Source organism: Esox lucius, chromosome 8 (assembly GCF_011004845.1).
Source record: "Esox lucius isolate fEsoLuc1 chromosome 8, fEsoLuc1.pri, whole genome shotgun sequence".
In the NCBI taxonomy this organism is placed as follows: domain Eukaryota; kingdom Metazoa; phylum Chordata; class Actinopteri; order Esociformes; family Esocidae; genus Esox; species Esox lucius.
The window spans coordinates 13,124,178-13,146,899 of NC_047576.1; the positions used below are offsets into that span (position 1 = coordinate 13,124,178).

At 39.3% G+C, this 22,722-nt stretch overlaps 2 protein-coding genes across 11 annotated transcripts; one reads left to right on the forward strand and one right to left on the reverse strand.

Annotated features, from left to right (window-relative positions):
• Positions 1-1,069: 1,069 nt before the first annotated feature.
• crlf1b (cytokine receptor-like factor 1b) lies at positions 1,070-17,071 on the forward strand. 8 transcript variants are annotated; one of them, XR_004576071.1, is made up of 9 exons: positions 1,070-1,402; positions 2,664-2,942; positions 3,813-3,942; positions 4,223-4,392; positions 7,434-7,591; positions 9,093-9,261; positions 13,246-13,427; positions 14,406-14,563; positions 16,902-17,071. XR_004576071.1 is itself a non-coding variant. In XM_020049273.2 (8 exons), the coding sequence occupies exons 1-8, from the start codon at positions 1,345-1,347 to the stop codon at positions 16,916-16,918; spliced, it is 1,167 nt and encodes a 388-aa protein (XP_019904832.1). In that variant the 5' UTR covers positions 1,070-1,344; the 3' UTR covers positions 16,919-17,071. The 8 variants fall into 8 exon arrangements, 7 of the variants coding, with proteins under 7 accessions (XP_019904832.1, XP_019904831.1, XP_010870015.1 ...); XM_020049273.2 differs by lacking the exon at positions 14,406-14,563 and having other exon boundaries at positions 13,246-13,431; XM_020049272.2 differs by lacking the exon at positions 14,406-14,563.
• On the reverse strand, positions 15,166-22,406 carry rex1bd (required for excision 1-B domain containing). 3 transcript variants are annotated; one of them, XR_828092.3, is made up of 6 exons: positions 22,263-22,406; positions 22,057-22,158; positions 21,740-21,822; positions 21,451-21,655; positions 16,196-16,284; positions 15,166-15,980 (listed from the first exon to the last, which is right to left on the reverse strand). XR_828092.3 is itself a non-coding variant. In XM_010871711.2 (5 exons), the coding sequence occupies exons 1-5, from the start codon at positions 22,263-22,265 to the stop codon at positions 15,908-15,910; spliced, it is 453 nt and encodes a 150-aa protein (XP_010870013.1). In that variant the 5' UTR covers positions 22,266-22,406; the 3' UTR covers positions 15,166-15,907. The 3 variants fall into 3 exon arrangements, 2 of the variants coding, with proteins under 2 accessions (XP_010870013.1, XP_019904834.2); XM_010871711.2 differs by lacking the exon at positions 22,057-22,158; XM_020049275.2 differs by lacking the exon at positions 22,057-22,158 and having other exon boundaries at positions 22,345-22,398.
• Positions 22,407-22,722: the final 316 nt, after the last annotated feature.

Here is a 22,722-nt window from a genome sequence, read left to right on the forward strand (position 1 = left end):
AAAATAATTTTGATTGATTGATTGTCATTTGCAGTTGTAAATCAAACAAATATGTCTGAACACCATTCATTTCTGATGTTTTATGTATTTTACAAAAATAGTGAATTGTGCCAACCTTCCAAAGTATTTGAACTTCAGCGTTCAGTGGACAGTTTTGGTTTGTATTTCTGAGGCCATACTTACTACCGTGATTTGTCAAGTTGTGTTTTAATAACATAATTCATGATGTGGCCACTTTGGCGGTCATGTGTGACCTTGTCAACTGGTCCTTACATTTTCTTGCACATTTTATGCAAATTATAAAAGAAAATATGTAAATGTGAGTGTTTTTATTTAGTGAATCTGTCAAGAATAGCTAGGTAAGTTTTCAAAATATGTAATAATTTGTTCACATTAAATAAGAGCTAAATAAGAGTTTTTTTAATAAATGTCCCATGTAGAAGACACAATTTAAAAACAGTTTTTTGTATCCAGATTGTCATGATGTTACTCATTATATTTATACTATTAACTGATGCCCAATGGCTAAAGCAATAGTAACTTTTGCACTTAAAATGAAAGAATAGAAAAAAAGACAATGTTGGTTATATTTTTGAAAAAGCACATCCCTTACAATAGAATACCCTTTTGTCAGGGAAGAGAACACTTTTGCACTGCCATTTGTTTTGTGTGTCTTTTATGTAAGGTTGATTCAGACTCTTTCTATTTACTATAAGGTAGAGTATTTCGGATAAAGTAAAACAGTATTAGAATGTGCCATATGACCTGTATGAATACAATTTCTCTTTGGGGTATGTGAATGTTAGAGAACTTGAATCACCTGTCCCATGCTGTTTTAATGAAAAATGTATTATCTGCCTAGACCATAAATAGGAATAGGTAATTCCTTAACTCCTGACGTTGGAGTTAAAGAATATACTCTAAATAAATGCGTATTATATGTATGTTATGTCCTTTGTTTTTCGTTTTCGGTGGGAATAACAAAAGGAAGAGCAGTAACTACTTGGGAGTGTGTGGGAAGACAAGGGAGGGGCCTAATAAAGTATCAACTTGAATGTTTTAGCTGTTGAGGCGTGCACTAAAGCAAACCCTCACTGAACTAAAGGCAACCCGTATTGTGGCTTTCACACAACCACTGTTCATCAACTCATACCCACTTAACACAAGGATCTCCGACGTTCGAACTAGTTTCTTCGTTAGAAATTCACTGTAGATGTAACGTTGTTGGAGAGCTGCGTTTCCATTACTGCGTTCTCAAACACAGGAGTGTTAACCCGCGGGTCTTGGAGCAGAAACGTCAGGAGGGAAAAGACTAGAGAGGCAAAGAAAAAGGAAATCTGAAACATGATCTCCTTGTTGTGTCTCATGCTGTTTTTTCCACGTGTGTTCACCTCGTCGACACGTAAGTTCAAAATTGAAGTGTGAAATTGTGAGAAGCCGACTATCAAATTTACCATACGACGGATTTGGGTCTAACGTGTAGACTGATTTGAAGGGGAGGAGCGCACTCCAACCCATTAATCAACAAAAAAACTTACGGTTAATGTGTTACAATTCTAAGCAATGTGTTTTTTTATATTGCATGTAGCCTACGTTATGTGCAGGTACGAAACATTTGATCCATTAAACCGCAGGTGTCTGACTGTCTTGTAATTGCGAAGTTAACAGATATTTGAACCTGTGCTATAGCACACATGACTAATTTAATAATGAATGAACCGATATGAGTGATATTCAAGATGACATAGGCTACTTTCCTTTTTTAAATATGGGACAATAAGTTTGAAAAAAAAATGAGAATCAGTTGGTGTTGTATCATATCACATTTGTGAATTAATATGTATTTTATAGTTTATGAATAAACGTGAACTATTTTACACAAAGTAACAACCTGTGCCAGCAGCTTACCTGGATTTATTTAAATAACATTGATTTGTTGCAAAAAAAAAACTAAAAAAACTAGACCACAAGACAAGGATCAGGATTAGAATTATTTTTATTTAAGTACATTTACACATAACCCAAATGTAACTTGGTGTAAAGTTGCTTTATTTAAATTAATCTAATATTCCTAATTGTAATATGAGTTAATGTTGCTTCAAGTGGAAATATCAGCGCACACACTTGAGTATGGCACAATTTGTCTCATACCAAGTCTTCTTTAGCCAAGTCAGACTCATAGCAAGCAGCATATTGGTCCATATGTTAGATAGCTTGTCCACCTCCCACCAAGACTTAATAAACCTCCTCACATTAACCCTTGAATCTCTCCCAAAGGAACCAAGTGGTAACACATTCAAACAGTAATGCTTCTCAAGGCATTTCTCTTGAAGCATCAATCATAAGATGAGGCAGAAGAGTAAAGGAATAGTAGGGATGGAAAAGCATTCAAGAATTTTACCAGCAACCTTCTCTGACCTCTTGAAGCTTTCTCCTAACAGTTTCAACCCTGGACCCATAAATCCACGTCATTTCTCTGAGGTCATAAACATTATCAGTGTCAAGTGTCTGCAGTCAGAAATAGAGGAAAGTTTACTCATGGTTCATTATCTATTCAATTTGAACAGACTTATTCAAATTAAAGTGCATTCCTATGCGTGCTAATCCACTCTCACCCATAGGTGTGAAGACCACATAAAACATTTCTTTGTCCCTCCCCTCAGAGGTGGCTGTGATCTTCCCCCAGGACCCAGCATTGCAGATAGGTTCCAGCCTGACGGCCACATGCACAGTCAGCCCAGAGCGGGGACTGCTTGTACACACTATGTACTGGACATTGAACGGGAAAAGACTCAGCAGTAGCACGTATGGCCTGCTGAGCCCAAATGCCCTCAGTGTCACCCTGCACCGCCTAAACGGCTCCCAGCAGCAGTCCGGGGACAACCTGATGTGTCACAGTGGAGATGGACATGTCCTGGCTGGCTCCTGTCTTTATGTAGGCTGTAAGTGTTACACCAGACCTGGAGATCTCAATCGCTTCACCCGGGGACAGTTTTTGCCAGATCAAAATTATATGCGGTGTTTATTGACATTCTATTTATCTTCCTTTCACTTGGATGAAATCTGAACCACAGATCTGAGGAAAACTATATCACGATGCGTCTTAGGAGCCACATTAAAACGGCTCCGAAACAGCGCTGTCGGGTAACAAGAAAGGCATTCATAAATATTCCATTGTTTGCATCAATACTGTTTAAAGTAAGCAGCTCCAGGCCCCCTACAGAGATTTTGTAATTACTGGAAACAAGGATTGTAATCTGAGCTTTTCTATGATTTTAAAACCTGTTATATTGCCATTCTATAATCTGTAGTCTCTTAATGTTAAGGACAGTGAATATTGCATCCGACCTATGTATGAACAGAGGCAATGCGAAACTCATGCAGAAGTCTTTGGAATGAAAAAGCAAAGCCCATGTCTCTATTAAACTCTGTCTACTCTTTCTTCTAATCATACCCCATCATACCTCAGTTTAGTGGATCAGTTGGTTGTAATCAGCACCTGGTCTCTACATCTGGGTTTGATAGTCTCTTCTTCAGAGGATATGAGAGTGCCTCTAGCCTGTTGTCTGAGGTTATGTAATGAGATGGTGGGTCATTATGGGATTGACTATTCAATCAGGTTTTGATAGGAGCTACTGCACTGATGTCTGTGTTGTGGGTCAAAACCACCTTGTTTAATGAGTAATAGTAATTCTGAAGGACCATGATTATCCATTGTACTAGTTAGCTAGCAATGACTGTGTGTTTATCAGCTTTATGTCCACTGTGAGCAGCCACTGGGAGAACCAAGTATTTTTACTTTTAATGTGCAGTGCCCCCAGAGAAGCCAGTCAACCTAACCTGCTGGTCCCGAAACACAAAGGACCTGAGCTGCAAGTGGACCCCTGGGGGGAGGGGTGAAACCTTCATCAAAACCAAATACACCCTCAAGTACAAATTGAGGTGAGAGCCACAGATCTCCAGCATCTCCCAGGTGATCACCCAACACACATTCATTTCTGCTTAGAAACAATGATAGATGTATCACCTGGAAAACCTCCTCTTACTCACTTAAGGCCTTGATGTCATTCTGAGGATGCATTACAAATACTGTAATAGTAGACTGTTGTTCTGAAAGAAGCTATAAAAATGATTTTCATTTGACTGGTTTTTGGCAGTACAATGTAGCTGACGATTTTGTTACCGCTTTGATTGGCTTTATGTTGCCGTGTTTTCTGTGAAGGTGGTACGGGAGAGAGAGACAATGTGATGACTACAGCACGGGGCAGAACCATCTGTGTTACATCCCCAGTGACCTGGCCCTCTTCACTCCCTACGAGATCTGGGTGGAGGCATCCAATCAGCTTGGGACTGCCACCTCTGATGTCATCACTTTGGACATCCTGGATGTGGGTAAGGTGGACTCAAACTTTGCTACACGTCCTTCCCTGTCCTCACCATGCCGCACCCCTCCCCATGCCGAACCCCGCCCCTCCGCATTCCTCACCCCTCACCATGCCATTCCTCACCCCTCACCATGCCATTCCTCACCCCTCACCATGCCATTCCTCACCCCTCACCATGCCACACCCCGCCCCTCACCATGCCGCTCCTCGCCCCTCACCATGCCGCTCCCCGCCCCTCACCCACCTGTGGCCACATCATGGAGTCCTGTCGTTACGGTAACGAGGGTGTGATACATGCCGTGCTCCCCCTGCGACCCCGTGTTCCTTAATGAGCACATCTTTCCTCTCTTTTCCTCGTCTCACTTCGCTCACTCGGCACAGGATCTCCTCCATATGGCTAACATGCCCTCATGTGAGAAAGGAATTTTATGTGCTCTTAATCCAATCTTATAACAATACAATGGATTATGCCAGTGATTATAAATGGTAAACTGAACTGTTGTTCAAGATCATGGAGCATCAGAAGTTTTGGCAAAGTGGAACACTCCAAATATACAATATTGGGGACACAAAACAAAATATAAGTTGTTAATTCCAACAACATTTAGTTTGGCCATGAACATTTTGGTCTTGAATTACAATGTTGCATTATGCCAGATTGCCAGACTGGTTTATGATGAAACAATAATAATCAACTGTATTATTGTATGTCCTAAGGACTGAGGTGTGTCTCTGTGGGTTGAAAACTGTAAGCGAGTTTACCTGTGTTGCTTGGCTACCTCCCTACCATACATAACACACATGTAAACTACTCGAAGTTGGATGGGATGGAGAGGAGACTAGAAGGGCCTAAACATGACGCATTACTAACCTGCTGTTTTTTCACCCTCTCCACAGCGGAACCAATAAGATGTGGAATGTTTCAGTGGAAACCTCCATGACATTCCACTCCCCTGGGGGCAAATTTGATAAAACCAATAAAGTGCAGCATTACACAAACAACAAGGAAAACAGGAAATGAAGGGAGCTATACTCAAGCATATAATCACAAATAGGCTGCTGATATTTGATTCTGTCTTTTTTTTTCTCTCCCTGGCTCTTCGCTCTCAGCGCCATCTTCCTCTATCAGTGCCACCAAAGTATCTGACTTCTCTGAGAACCTTATTGCGGCAGGAAAACATGTTTTTTTAATGCTGGAGTGAGGGACAAAACTGCAGTGTGCATAAATCATTTGACTGGGAGAGAAGGCAGAAATAGACACTGACTTTATTACCTTTTGTTGCAGTCAGTTGTGGCACAGTTAGTTGTTTGAGGGTTTGCTGACTATCAGGGAAGACCCTCCTCTCCTGGCTATCTCCAGCATCCGATTACTACTTGATGCTGCATTATATAAATGTTTATACTACAAAATATGCAACACATTTTTCAGGTTACTGTACCAATGCACCACACCAACAATAAATAACGCATAACCGTATATTAGTGTGAGATCTGGAGCCCTTTAACATCATGGTTAGCATTTGTAGTACTCCAATCAAGTAAACGCTGATTTCAACAGAGAATGCTTGCAGGGTTTGAGACAGTTTTAATGTTTGTGAAAATTTGGACTGTCCCAAATATAATAACCAAATGTATGTATATGCAAACAGCCAGTCCTGTTTAGAAAATATAATGTAGGCTACTAATGCTTACAGTCATTAATTCCAATCAAATGGTTGGAGGAAAGGCAAGTGCCTGTTCAGCATCCAACCCACCATTCACCTTACAATCTCTGCCAAGGCAGACAGCATTTAGAATTGTATTCACCTTGATCCTTAATTAACATGTCCTGTGTCATTAATCAGTGGGTTTTACAGTCGTGTTTGAAACTTTTTTTTTGGCATGTGCAGTGCACTTTCTGGAACATTTGTGGGTAGCCCACTGCCGTGTGCTCATTGCTGTGTGTGTTATGTTAGAACTTAAAGGGCTGGTTTCACACACACAAATTAAGCCTAGTCCTAGACAAATTAAAATGAAGCTCAATGGAGATCTCAGGCCTATAGTATTTGCTAAACAAAGGAAACAAAGCTAAACAAAGGAAATGTAATAAATAAACTTACTAAAGGTTGAACATAAACAAGGAAAATAACTAACTACCCCCCCCTGTGCCCAATAAAAATGGTATCCTTACTAAAACTAAAAAACTAAATAATAATAATATATATATATATATATAATAATAGATGGCCCCCCTGTACATTCTGGCATGTCTCTAAGACTTGGAGAGGGAAATGGAAGGAGAAGAAATGGCAGAGAGTGGTTCATATTGGAACAGTGACTGCAAGGTTGCTGGTTTGATTTGTCAGCTAAGGGATTCAGTCTGCCATTTATTAAGGCATTTATTAAGGCACAAAAAAAATTAAACAGATGGTGAGTAAGAGAGGGGATCAAAATCAGACGAACAAAACTGAGTTGAGCGGAGAAAACATTGGGTTGGTGCTGGACAACACAGTGCAGGCCCAACACTGAACATTCATCATCATGTTTCATTTAAGCATGGTAACTTTGATGTTAGAGATTTAGTGTCTGCACAGAATAGTACAGTAATTTACCTAGTTATTTTTTGATGTTGAGAAACCTGTGTTTTCAGGTACAACTTTTAGGGTCATCTCAAAGATGTTAGGCCATCCCGAGCCTCAACCTGCTCAGAGCAGAAAACCGAAGATAAAGTCTCAATCTGACATTGACCCAAATATCTTATACACTTTTGGAGAAACATGTAAGAGGATTTGAGTGGCATGAGTAAAACCTCTGTCTATCAGATTGTTGGAACAGCTACCAAATTGGTAACACCTGCTATTTTCTCGCACATCTCCTCAAGTAGGTTTTGAATACAGATTAGAATAAAACACTGTAAAGCCTTAAACAACAACGGTTAAAATGTTTGACATATTGTAGTTCTCACAAAGCAGTGCAAACCGTACAAACGGTGTGTAATGAGTTCTGTGTGCAGCCGTCTTGGTATTTCAATTACACAGCTTTGCGACCAACTGGTCTGTGTTGTTTCAGTGACTACAGACCCTCCAGACAACATCCATGTGAGTCGTGTGGGGGAGCTTGAGGACCAGCTGACCGTCAGCTGGGGTAGCCCTCCAGCACTCAAAGACTTCTTGTTCCAGGCCAAATACCAGATACGATACCGACTGGAGGACAGCCTTGAATGGAAGGTAGATCAGAAGTCCAATTTAATCGTAAAAGGTTTCTACCGCCCTCTCTCTAACTTCTATATATAGTACCTTTTGGGAAGTATTTCAACCCACTTTCTCCACATCTTGTTGTTATGGACTTGATTCATTAATAATGTAGTAAAAAGGAATGCCATCAATCTCCACGAAATAGTCCGTAATCGAAATGTGTGCCACTGTGCATGAAAGTGAAAAATAGAATGATCTCACAGAAGTTGTAAGACCCTCTACCATGACATTCCAAATTGAGCTCAGATGGATCCTGTTGATTGGATGTCTATGGGCTTATTTACATTACACTACATATTCTGAAACATGGCTAAGACAAATTCAGTTTCTGGTGGCACATATTTCAGCCCATAAAGAACACTCGATGTTAGATTATTTTTTTGTTAGACTTACAGATATAGATCTGAACTGTATCAAGTTTCTGTGCAGTGCACACATCTCTTGGTTTTCCAGCGATTGATGGCCACATTCCTGCGCGATATGTCTCAAACGTACTGGCAGAAATTCAGCCACTATGGAAATTATTATGCAAACTAAGATAAGTCTATCTAGCATTTTATTCTGTCAGTCATTATGTAAACAAGCCCTATATAAAGGTTCCACACTTCCCAGTGTAATAGAGTCTAGCATTGTTGAGGCAACAAACTTGGGAAGGTTATCACTCCTGAGTAAAAAGCATGGGACAGATTCTAAGAGCATGAGGAAAAAGATTTTCTAGTCTGATGAGACCAAAATAAAACTGTTAGGCCTAAAAGACAAGCACTACATCTGGCAATAACAAGGTACCGCTCATCACTTTGCTAACACTAATCTTATGTTGAAGCATGGGGTGGGAGCAACATGCTATGGGATGATTCTCAGCCCAAGGCCTGGGTAAATTGAGTAAGTACAGAGAGGTCCTTGACAAAAAATTGATAAAGAGCGCACTGGACCTCAGTCTAGGGCAAAGATTCATCTTTCAGCGTGACAACACCTTGAACCCCATTGTTTGTCGACGCACCACATCCAATCTGACAAGGCTACAAGGAAAAATGGAAGAAACTTCCCAAATCCAGGTGTTCATAGGTGGTAAGGGGATACCCACAAAGTCTCAAAGCAGTTATCGCTACCAAAAGCACTAAGTACTGAATAAAGGGTCTGAATACTGAATGTACTGTACATGAGAATGGTTGTTTTCAATAAATTGGCACACATTTCCCCCCCAAAAATTGCATTGTAATTATGGGGTATTGTGTCAATTGGTCGATTAGATTTTTAATTAATCTGAATAAATTAAATATCAACACAAGAAAATGTACAGAAAGTGAAGGAGTCTGAATACCTTACAAAAGGCACTGTATATATGACACAGTGCCACATCTATGGCATATTTTATTTGTTGAAATATTTGAGGTTATGTTTGGTATGTTATGGTAGGTACACTCAAATTAATTTTTGACTTTAACGAAAAGGAATTCTTTAATGTTGTGCTCAGGTAGTGGACGATGTAGGTAACCAGACATCATGCCGGCTAGCTGGGTTGAGGCCAGGGACGGTGTACTTTGTCCAATTGAGGTGTAACCCAGTGGGAATCTATGGCTCCAAAAAGGCTGGGATCTGGAGTGACTGGAGCCACCCTACAGCTGCCTCCACACCTCACAGCGGTGAGTAAAGATTTATATAGCATTAACATTTAGCGGTGAAAGTATGTTAATTACTAAAATGTTATCTATACTTTTCACATGAAATGTGATCAGACCTTCATCTCCATTTGGATAGTTGATTCATTGTCCAAGGATATAGCATAGTGCTGTGAGAAAGTATCAGAACTTTTTATTATATTGTTTACACTGAATTTTATCATCTTCAGCCAAAACCTGATATCAGATAATCGTAACCTGAGGGAACATAAAAATCTAAAAATGTCCGCCTTGTTTAATTAATTTAAAGATGCTGTCTGTGACTTTTGTGAATAACAAACTTAATTTCTATTTTTAAAAACCTTGCAGTTTGGCCTGGTTGTGTTGTTGCTAATGTGCTTAATTTAAAGGTGGAATCACTATGACATTAAATTCCAGTGGTCTTCAATTAATAAATGCAACACCCAATTCTGCATGAAAAAGCAACTACCCCCTTAGAGTCAATAATGGGTTGTGCTGCAAAGACTACAACCTAATTCTTACTGTAATGATTGATCAGTCTGTTACATCATTGTTACATTAATAGTACATTTTAAGGCCTGCCAAAACATACATTGGGTTTAGGTCTGGAGATTAATTTGTTTTAAGGTTATGGGGCAACCATAATTTTTTTTAAATGGGCTGAACAGGTGGATTAAATAAACAAGCACAAAACCACCAAAAAACGTATTCCCTTTTCTTTATGTAAGTCATGTAAAGTGCAAAAATATCTTTGACAGGCAAACAAACTGTCCAAAAACAGAAAAGGGCAGTAGGAAACAAACTCTCCTAACAAAAAAGATTGAACTTTCCGAGCCGAGTTGTGTAATAAGACGTTTAATTAACAAAAGATATGCCCGAAAAGATCTCAACAGTTACTTCTGTGCAGGAGTCTCAAAGGAAACGCATACGAAAGCTGCCAATTGCTACGGAGTAGTTCCTAGCACAGAAACCCGGAACATGAACAACAATCTCATGCTGACTGGAGGATCCTCCACGATCAAGGAAGGGGTGTCAATTTTAACGGGGACCGGAACAGACAATTTTCGACAGGTGTGGGTAGTTGAGTATTGCCAGGAGCTCACGTGTGGGGCGGGGCTATTGTTGTGTCTTAAAGTCTGTGATACACCAAAAGCGCCCGTGCGCTCCCATTTATTTAAAATAACTACGTAGCTACAACAAGCGATTTATGCAGCGCGAAGCTTGGGAAGCAATGCATTTTTTGACACGGTAAGAACGTTTTTTTTTAATCATATGTGTAAACATGTACACGCAGGGCCCAGCTGTAAAAGATATATTGGTCTCAGTCTGTGTTCCTTGTTGAAATAAAGGTATAACAATAATACAAATGACCAGCTGTTAACTTCCTGTGATAACCAGTCACCAGGTTGCTGGAATCTTTTTCCTGTTGGAAAACCAAAGTGTGGTCCCAAATCCAGGGGCGCCGCCAGGAATTTTGGGCCCCATGACAGCTGTTACCTATTTTTTGTGGCCCCTGTCAGTCATGGGCCCTTGGAATTGTCCTAACTTTTCCCCCTATACGGCTCCCCTGCCCAAATCACCCCCCACCATTTCCAGGCAAATGCATGTTCAAATCAACATGTAGCTGCCCCTTCAAAGCAAATTACTATGCAGGGCGCTCCAATTAAGTGCATAGGGCATTGGGGCTTGTTTAAAATTCATATGAATACACTTTAGTTATATTAATCAATGTTCTGTTGCCCACATTGTATTTTGGCAAGTATCTAATGGAGAGGGTAAAAAATTGCATTTGCAGACTACCCGGAATTGGGACAGATACCATCAGAACCTGTGGTCTTGTGGTGAAATTCCAGACTTTGATGCTCAAACAAAACATTTTGATCTATTCCCCCTTCTGACTTTCCAGTTTTTGACTCTCAGCTATCTTTAGCAACTGTGCTTTTATAGTTGTCGACCAACTATTTGTAAAAACTCCTTTGTATATATTTAAGAGAATTATTGTGTACCACAAAAAACAATCTTTTGAGCCTGCCAGGTTTGGAACCAAAGGCTGATACATTAGCCATTATGCCTTTGGAGAGGTTAATAGCAACATTTGCTCGTTCCACTATTCAAGCAGGGAGAGATTTCTTTTGTCAACTATAGTAATTTAATATCTAAAATATTCTGACTCTAAACAAATGTATTTCTTAATATTTTCAAAACAGGTTGGATTATACTTCTAAAACACCATTTCATTACTGGAGCTCCCTTCAAAACAAGATGGGATGAAGACTCCTAACTCAAACTCCTAACTCAGGTTTCTGTGAAACACGCACGGTTTTGTAAGAGTGTTCCGTTGTAACAAAGAATTGAACATACCAAATCACCTTTTTATTGATGATTGCTCGTTTTAGATTAACTATTCTGTTCAAGGTAACAAACACAACAGAACATGCTGCCAAATGAACATGATTCTATACAATATCTATTAAATTTGTGGTGATGACTTGAATGTAGAAATGACATTTTGTTGCCCACATTTCTCATGTCAATATGTCATGGTCATTATGAATTAATTTGACCGAGACTCTCTTAAAGGGACTTAATGAGTGCATACACTACCCCCACCAAACCCCATTGATATGTCAAGTAAATCCCTTATATTATCTGAAATCAAATGGGCTGAAGTAGTTCTTTATGGAAAAATGGACCAAAATCCTTCCTGAAAGATACAGGAAATTGGTAACCTTTGATTGCAGACAGCTTAAGATGGCACATTTAGTAATTGAGCATAATGGGTAAAAATGCTACATTTTATTAGGTAAATCTAGGTTGTTCACATACTTTCACAAACAAGTAGATTGATTGTTAGATCAATATAAAGAGAATGAGCACAATTGTTGTCATGTACATTTTAAGAACTTGTTAATGTATGCCAAATATATGCAAAAATACGGAAAATCATGAAGGGTTCATAAACCTCTCACCAGTGCAGCAGCATCACAAGCTTGAGGGGGATTTATGACATTAGTGTTGTTTTTTTTTAATGCAATTCAAGGAATTTTAATGAAATAATTATCGATAGTGCACACTGAATATTCTTTTGTAATATGTTGAAAAGTTATATTTAAGATCAAACAGTATTTTATAGCTTGTGAGACAGGAGACATAAAAATTGCCCTCTAATAATCAACCTTTCATTGCCAATTAAAGTAAAGAAACCAAAACCTCACCCGAGATTAGTCTTCAACATCCTGGGGAAATGAGATCCAAACCGTATGTGAGCCCAGAAAGCTAAACTTAAAAAAAATACATGATAGAAATCTTTCATCCTAGGATTAAAATAACCCAAGCTGAAATGGCAAAAGGCTGAGGGGGACATCTGATAGATATGCTTATTTTTCTCTTTTGTTAGCCTTCAAAGATTGATCAACTTGAAATGTAGTCTGTCAGTTGCAGGGGACATTAACACTGAGTGGAAACAGATTCGCAGAATACAACAGCAGATAATGGGTTACATAGGTCATGTGGTATTTACTTGCAATGGGGAGGAAGTTATCAGGCTCTGTTTGCCATCAGCTATTAATTGTGGCAGACTTTAAAATGTTGCCCTCTTCATGGGGAGTGTACCAGATCAATTCTATGAATAATTTCTATTGAATTCATATTGAATCTACTGAAATCAAATAGACTTGGAGGAATGACCTTGCGCTGTAGTCAGAGTTCCTCGCCCTGTTTTAGCCTGTAACTGCTCTTTTTCCCAGTTGGTTTAATTATAGCAACAGACAGATGGTTCAATTAAATCAGACCTGCGTTCTGGTAATTACGCAGTTGTTCTTTTTAGCCATAGTTAAATCAAATTACCATGGCTTGGGGTATTACAGGTAGTGTAAACATGGCTGTGGAATGTTGGGTTGAATTGCAGCCGGTATCCCTCTGAACTGTCCTCTCTGACGAACCTTGTCCTTGACCACGTTGCTGCCTTTCTTCATTCTCCCTGAGCAGAGCGGCTGCAGAGTGGGTCATGTGACCCGAAGTCGGGCGAGCAGAACTCCACCCTGCGACAGGAGCTCAAGCAGTTCTTTGGCTGGGTCCGCAAACACACCTACGGCTGCAGTGGCATGTCAATCAAACTGTACGACCAGTGGAGGGTGTGGTTGCAGAAATCGCATAAAACGCGCAACCAGGTCGGTAAGGCGAATATCCCCTTTTTTCTGTCATTGCTCCAGCATAGGCTTTGATCCTGTACTATTAGTCTACTGTGGCTCTTTATCACGGCAACACACTGCTGTTGATGTGAACTCTGCACACACCCTCTGTCCTGAATTGTACTTTTGCAATGTGGTCAGCGTTTTGGAACCACACAAGAACCGTTTCTCCAGAACTGGTTAGATTTTCTGAAGGCAGAGTTTGAAGTTTTATTTTCAGGTATGTGTGTGGTTACTACTTTATTGGCCCAGAGTACAGCATAAAGTTGATATCTGCTCAGTTGTCAGAGTCATGCAATGTCTTTTTATTACAATTTTTATGGCATAGACTTATGATCTTCAGTTGATTACCACAACAAAGGGAAATCAGCATGTAAATATAATTAACAACCCCTTTAATGTGTTCCTTGTGTGTTTTGTCTCAATGTGACATGAGAAGCTTGTTTCACAACATAACTCAGCCCAAATGGCAGCCAGGAGAACTGAGGTCAACACTCAGCCACATCCTCTGTTCGCCCCCTGAACCTAATCGCTGGTCGTTATGCTATTGAGGACAAGGGAATTTCCCAGACTTTCAGCTCACCTGATTAGTGTGGTTTCCCCCCTGAATAAAGTTTGTGTCTAACCAGTCTGACAGTTTTATATTGATAAACCTGAGAAAACAGGGAAGTTCAACTAGCTGTTACCAATACACAATTAGTGACACTATGATAATGAATGTGAATTTCTGTCCTTTGTGCATTTGATTATCCCAATATTACACATCTGTTTTCCCTTGCAGATTCTACAAGGCGATAAATCATAGCACATCCTAAATGTCATTGAAGTAATAAAAACAACAGCAGCATTCAGAAGAGCAACTGACAAACTGGCTCAGTCTACTTTGAGGCCTCTGTGTGAAAGCAATCCAACAATTTGGATATTCCAGAACTTGGTAACACCAATTCTTCTTTGTAGGAATCCATATGGAACAGAAAAAGAACTGATGCGAGACGCCAGCGTGTTACACTGCTGTCTGCCACACAGGATTAAAATAGAGTGGAATCCCTCTTTGCTCAGATACAGCCATCTATCTCTACGAATTGCTCACTCACTGACTACACACAAACAGATCGGTGAGTGGGAGGATGGACACGTTTCTTAATGTAGCATTAGAATGTGTTTGACTCAATGGCCATAAATCATCGCACAGACTACCGTCAGATCAGACAAGTAGTGGCCACTATCATAGGCTTTTAACACAGACTTAAGACCATTTAGCAATCCTGCTGTAATGTTTTATATAGTGCAAAGAACTATTTCAGCTCCTGTTTGGAAAAGTCTATCACAGAACATTTCAGTATTCTAGAACATGAAGGAATTTCCATATTGTATTTCCATTTTAACCACTTTAAAAAGATAGCTAAGGATTTTGGGAATAAAGCCCTTAATCTACTTCCCCAGAGTCAGATGTACCATGTTTTATTGTTGCCTTACGTCAGAGAAGACACAGATTCTGCATCTCCATGACACTTCCATGTTTGTAGTGACAACGTCTGAAGTGAGGTGATTGTTATTGGGTCCTGTATGGAGATGGTCCCATGTCCAGCCATATAGCGATTGCATTAACCCTAGTTTTCAACTCCCTCAAATTAAATGTAGACATTAAATTATATACACAAGGTACTGATGTGAAATGTCAAATTATACCTTATATATAGCCACACATTTGCCCAAGTTAAGTATCATGGTAATTTATTTCTGTGTGTTTATAACAAGCAAAAACATGGTGTTGTGTAAGCAAATGCAAATACAATATTTTGTGGGTTGGCATACCAGACACAGCAAGCCAACTTCAGATGTTTCTGTATGGAACTCAGGCTTTTGGGTCATGGTGACTAAAGCATTCTGCAGTTTGTATTGGAAGTCTTCTCATCCTGAGTGTCTGTACCACTCTGGATTCCTCTTACTGAAATTGTCATAAGGTTAAACTGTTAATACGCTTTTTGAGTGACTGTGCTGATGAAGACACTTTCATATTGCTTTTATTTTTGTAGCTGCATATTTAAGAAATACTAATTAATTGTTCTCATTAAATTATGTCCAATTATCCACAAAAATCATGTAAATGTCATTTCGGCAGTAGTTGTCAAAAAACAATAAAGGAATGAGACTTGCCTTGGAATGTTTTATCTAAATACATTTATGATAATGACATAGTAGTCGAGGCTAAAACAATAGTTATTGTCTTAATTTCTACAAGACCACACAGGACAAGAATGGGTTTTCCCTGCTAAGGCCTCATATGTGCATGCAAATAAAAGCAGGGTGCAGAATGACCCTGGGCTACAAGAAAATACAGCAGTCAGGTGGAGCCAGGAGGCAATCAATAACTTAAGCAAATTAATGAAATAACAAGGGGGAGGCTTCAGCAAAGTCCATCAATCCCTGTCTGGGCAGCAGCCTCCTGGGTGTCCCCATCACTCTGAATCCTCAGTGTCGTATTTAAAGTCCTGCAGAATCTCACTCAGTGCCTCCTTATTCTTTATGATGCTGCAGAAGGGGTGGAGAAAAAAAGGGTTTGAGAGGTCTGGGTGCATTCCTGTGAGTAGTTTGCAAACTGACACCAGTGACCAGGCAATGGAGAAGCTTAACAAGACACTGGGCCAACCCTGCAGCTTTAACACACTGCAGTTTTGGAGACAGCACATTGAATGAGGTCACTGGGGAGAGGAAGCCCTGAAAGAAGGAACAAAATCTGCTCTTACTTTTGCTTGATCTCTTGGATCTTCTCCTGACAGTCCTGGTCTTCTGGGTGATCCTGAGCCTTCTGCTTTGCCAGCTGGAGCTTGGCTGTCTGTGGACAAAGACATGTGCAAACCATTTATCAAATGTGGAGCTGAAGCAATCAAATTTTAACAACAGCCCGAGTCTGACCTAGAAGAGGGACAGATATATCTGATGTGATGACAGTTGATAGCATGGAAATGGAAGCCATAATATAAATCTAGTTAAATATTTGTGTTTTTACTGAGGTTCACATTACAGTTTTACATGTTATAAATGTATCTATGCATCACTGACACTGCACACATTTTTACAGCCATAATATGCCCTTAGTCTACAGATAATCCATCCTGTTTCCTAGTCACCATACATCTTATTATATCTAGTGCCCTTCAGACTTATTGCCCCACCTTTCTAAAGAAAGCTCTAAAATGTAATTTACTATTTGTGTATTTGTTTATTTCATGCAGAAAATTTGAAATGTAACATTTGGGATTAACATATTCTAAGAAAAATATATATTCTTAATACATGCACCCTCCCTTTGCTAACAGCACAGTCCTTCATTAGATTTCGTGAGAGCACATGGCAAGGGATCGGAGACCATTCATTCATGTAGAATCTCTCCAGATCCCTCAAAGTGCTCACTTGTGGACTGACTGGACTCTTCTCTTTATCACCCCACAGGCTCCAATACTTTGTAGGTGAGGGGACTGGGACGGTCATTGCAAGAGCTTGATTCTGTGGGCAGTGAGCAATCTTTGTGAATCTCAAGGAATTATTTGGATCACTGTCATGCTGTAAGATCCAAAGATGACCCTGTAGCAGACCTGATACCATGTATCCTAACAAAGATCCCAGGAAAGAAAAACAGCCCCACAACATTATTCACCATATTTCACTGTGGAATAAGGTTATTTTTTGCATCACCATCCCTCTTATGCCAAAGCAACCTCTGGTGTTAGTGGTAAAAAAGCCCTGTTTTTTGGTTTAACTGACCACAAAATTCACTTGGAGGCAAAGTACACAAGCGTCCTCTTCCAGTTGTGTTTACTGTATCCCCTTATAAAACAGCAACAGTTCAGTCTGACCATCACTCTCAGCTTAGAGGAGCCCTCAGCTCTTGTTAAACTACTGTACATGACAGATTTATTTAATTTAGAAACTTTTAGAAAGCCACTGACACAAAAAAACGGTCCTGTCAAACTAAACAAAAATGACTATACAAAGAAATATGTTGTAAAATATGTATTATTAATGAATGTGTACATCATGAGATCCCAGGGGTCATTGCAAATCAGTGACCCAAACAGAGTTTTTACTTCAAATATTTTGGGATAATCCAGGGCCTATCTAGGGTGGGATGCTATAATATATTGCAGCTATTCATAGGCTACATTTGGTTAATATTATACATATTTAAATGCTGTTTAATACAGTTTAGCAATGCACGTCATTACTTTATGCATTAGAAAATAATTTGATTAACTACAGTGCCATGAAAAAATATTTGCAACCATCCTGATTTCCTCTATTATTGCATTTTTGTCACACAGAAAGGTGCCAGATCTTCATAGAAAATGTAATATAATAAAAAAATCCGTTTTGAATGACAGGGATCAAGTCAGGACTTTAACTTTTGTTTGAGACATTCTGAGGTGGACTCTTCTCTTTAAGATTCTTGTCCTGCTGCACAATTACCCTTCAATTTCAGCTCAGGGACTGATGACTGGAAATTCTCCTTCAATGATGGCAATTCTTCCAGGCCCTGAGGCAGCAAAGAATCACCACACCAATACATATTTGACTGGAATGATTGTTCTTATTGTCAAATGATGCCTTTGCTTTACAACGCTGTAAAGCTCTGGACCAGAGTTTTCCAAAAAATACCACTTTTGATGCTTCTGTCCAAAACATTCCAAATGTCTTTGGTGTAACCAGTGTGCATTCTTGCAAAGGTGTGACGGGCACTAATGAATTCCATTTTTGTACAGTTTATTTGTTATTGATGAATCATGAAGAATGACCTTAGCTGAGGCTAGAGAGGCCTGCAGTTCCTTAGAGGTTGCCTTCTGTGCTTCCAGGATGAGTCACCACTGTGCCCTTGGAGGATGGCCACTCCTGTGACGATTCACCACAGTTCCAAGTCTTCATTTGTAGATAATGCCTCTCACTGTGGTTTGCTGGAGTCCCAGAGACTTGGAAATGGCTTTGTAACCCTTTCCATAATCTCAACATCTTTTTCTCGTCTCTTCCAGAATTGATTTTGATTGCGGCATGGTCTGCTACTTGTTGAAACTTTGAAGCCTACTTCACATTGATGTTGTGGTTCTATATAAGACATGTTTAGATTGAACAGGGCCAGCAGTAATCAAGCCTGGGGGTGTCTGCTCTAACTTTGGTTAATGGGTTGATGGAGTACCTAATTGGGCAATCATTTTCACGCAGGGCCATATTATAATTACTTAAATATTATAATTCCTAACACTACATGTTCTCTTTACTCAGGTTTTCTTTGTCTAATATTACATTTTGTATGAAGATTAGAAAACATTAAGTGTGACAAATATGTAATAATATTGGAAATCAGAAAGGGGGCAAAGTTTATGGCACTGTACTTACAACTTTGTTTATGAAGTACGTCATAACGAAACAATTTACATAAACCAACAGGACATTGCCCCCATGAAGAATGTTTACAATTTTTGTTTTCCCAGGTTGCAATAAATAATTCCTAGACATTTTACATTAAAAAAAAATGTATTTCATTCAAAATGTATTGCACATTTGTTTATTACCCTTGTAGAGTGCATTTTTCCTTGCCATGATAATCCATCAAAATGACAAGTGTGGCATATCAAGCTAATTAAACTGCATGATAACTGTGCACCTTGTGCTGGGGACAATAAAAGGCCACTCTAAACTGTGCAGTTCTGCCACAAAACAATGCCACAGATGTCTTACATTTTAAGGGAGTGGTGCAATTGGCAAGCTGTTAGCTGGAATTGCTGTATTCTTTTAGAGAATTTAGCAGTATGTCCAACCAGCCTTAAAACCACAGACCAGGAGAAAACATGCCAGCCCAGGAACTAAACATCTTTGAGAAGTTGGTGGCAGCTGCCACAAGTCACTTGCCTGACATCAGACTATTGTTATTGTTAGGTCCAGGTAATAACTATTGAGCTAAAGAACTTTAATAATTTTCAAATGCAGGTTAGGTTGGGCGCTAACATTGAACTAGACAACAGGACTTTTATTTACCTTAAAACATGTACACCAAATACTAATAGCTATAGAGAAACCACATGAAATGTGAGCTTATAGCAATCCATGACTGCCCCCGTGTGGATTGTTTTAATACCGATTAGATCAGAGTGGAAATGATTCAAACCTCTAAAGAGATGACAAAGCAACTAAATTAATTTGTTGAACAAGATAAAAATAATTGTACCTTTACTAGAAACACCTCATTTAACGGTGACTTGCTTGAAATAAATATTTTAAAAAAAATATTCTATATAATATACAGTGGGGAGAACAAGTATTTGATACACCGTCGATTTTGCAGGTTTTCCTACTTACAAAGCATGTAGAGGTCTGTAATTTTTATTATAGATACACTTCAACTGAATCTAAAACATAAATCCAGAAAATCACATTGTATGATTTTTAAATAATTTCTTTGCATTTTATTGCATGACATAAGTATTTGATCACCTACCAACCAGTAAGAATTCCGGCTCTCACAGACCTATTAGTTTTTCTTTAAGAAGCCCTCCTTTTCTCCACTCATTATCTGTATTAACTGCATCTGTTTGAACTTGTTACCTGTATAAAAGACACCTGTCCACACACTCAATCAAACAGACTCCAACCTCTCCACAATGGCCAAGACCAGAGAGCTGTGTAAGGACATCAGGGATAAAATTGTAGACCTGCACAAGGCTGGGATACAGGACAATAGGCAAGCAGCTTGGTGAGAAGGCAACAACTGTTGGCGCAATTATTAGAAAATGGAAGAAGTTCAAGATGAAGGTCAATCTCCCTCGGTCTGGGGCTTCATGCAAGATCTCGTGGGGCTCCTTGCAAGACCTCGTGGGGCATCAATGATCATGAGGAAGATCATTTTTGGGGATGCTTTTCTGCAAAGGGGACAGGACGACTGCACGCTATTGAGGTGGAGGATGGATGGGGACATGTATCGCGAGATCTTGGCCAACAACCTCCTTCCCTCAGTAAGAGCATTGAAGATGGGTTGTGGCTGGGTCTTCCAGCATGACGACGACCCAAAACACACAGCCAGGGCAACTAAGGAGTGGCTCCGTAAGAAGCATCTCAAGGTCCTGGAGTGGCCTAGCCAGTGTCCAGATCTGAACCCAATAGAAGATCTTTGGAGGGAGCTGAAAGTCCATATTGCCCAGTGACAGCCCCAAAACCTGAAGGATCTGGAGAAGGTCTGTATGGAGGAGTGGGCCAAAATCCCTGCTGCAGTGCGTGCAAACCAGGTCAAGAGCTACAGGAAACATGATCTCTGTAATTGCAAACAAAGGTTTCTGTACCAAATATTAAGTTCTGCTTTTCTGTTGTATCAAATACTTATGTCACACAATAAAATGCAAATTAATTACTTAAAAATCATACAATGTGATTTTCTGGATTTTTGTTTTAGATTCTGTCACTCACAGTTGAAGAGTACCTATGATAAAAATTACAGACTTCTACATGCTTTGTAAGTGGGGAAAACCTGCAAAATCGGCAGTGTATCAAATACTTGTTCTCTCCACTGTACATGATAGATGAGATAGCATTCCAAATGGGACTTCTTCAATACCAAATGGGTATTACACCATTTTGGAAAGATGTGCAGTAAACCCATGAGCCGTCTATGGAGATGTTAGAATAGGTCCAATTTAAAACCTGCTACAGACATCACCACATAGGATGTATATAGCACGTACCACAATCGATTGGGGTTTGACAAAGTTGTGTATTCTCAGTGACAGAATGACCTTTTCCATACAGATAATAATTCACAGTTCTATAAAATCACATTAACGGGGGAAGCACTTGCACTAGCTCAACCTTGCTCACCCTGAGTGAGAGAGTTGCCTGCATAGAGAGACAGTCCAACAATTACTTCAAGCAATTTATGAACTTAGACAAATTGTAGGCATTTGTTTTTTCCCCTTTAAGTCATGGTAACATTTAATAACAAAAAATTCAAACATCAGTTTACCAGCTCAAGCTTCTGCTTCTCTTTGCTTTGCAGCTTGTCAATGTGTTCAGAAAGATCTGGACGGTCAAAGTCTTGGTGCAGTCGCTCCTTGATCTCAAGCACCTCCTTGGATAGGCCACAAAAAGCCTGTGTTATCTCATGTACAAGTTGTCTGTAGTGGTCAAAGTCATAATGGGGTCCTGTCCTCAAGTATGCTTCATGGCCTCTGGAAAAAAATAAACAATGTTAGACTTCAACCAATTTTTATTAAAAAGAAACAAGGTTTTTTGAGTAACTTAGCCCTACTTACTCCTCAAAAAGCCTGTAAGCTTCTACCCTTTCAGCTTGAACAGCGTAGAATCGATGGACCAATGCTTGAAAGTCTGCGGGTACCTAAATGGGGGGAGAGATTGTGAAGACATAAAATAGCTAATGCGACAAAATTATATTATGAATAAGCTGTACCTGATAACACGGTTAAGTGATTTTTTGGGGGGGAAACTACATATACTGCAAAAACATAGTGTAACATGACTGCATTACTTAAACGTCAGTCTTTTTAACCAGCTACATTTTAACTAAATATTTAACATCATATATACATATTTGATTGAGGTTTATAGCTACCTAGATATTCGTGTTGCAGTGGGAACTACTGTAACGTTTCTTGGCAATGTAGTGTAACAATGTTAGCTTATTGCCCCGTAGTCGTCCCTGATGACGCATTCACTACAAAGTAGATAGATAAGATAGCTAGCTAGTTTCATCCAGGAACTACATACGTTTATGAATATTCTTGGCTCAAAATAAATGTATTGAAATAACAAACTCACCATGGCAATGTTATTTAAAAAAAAAAAATCAAAATAAAATACAGCGTGGTCAATAAACGAGATGTGAAACAATACACAGTACCGTTGTGCTGTAGTACATCATGATTCAAGTATTTTAAAGCCAGTTCCTGTTTATGCTCACCCTTAAATTCGGTCCGATGGTACATCTAGCACTCTAGTGTAGAACCAGAAAGATTGTTAGAAAATGTTCAAAAATGTGACGTTATCAGTGGTCCATCGTTACTGTAAATTAAGCTAAACGAGTTCACAAGAATGTTCAACATTTCAACAATATTACGTTTGGTGAACAGGTTTTGAACAGGTTTTGCAACACAGTCTAGGAACTCGTTTCCATCGTCATTTTATAATGTGTTCAAGTCGGACTGTAAAATTTCACCAGGTACGGAGCTTACCTTTCGATACTCTTTACTGAGTTGTTTTTGAGTCGTTCAGTAAAGAA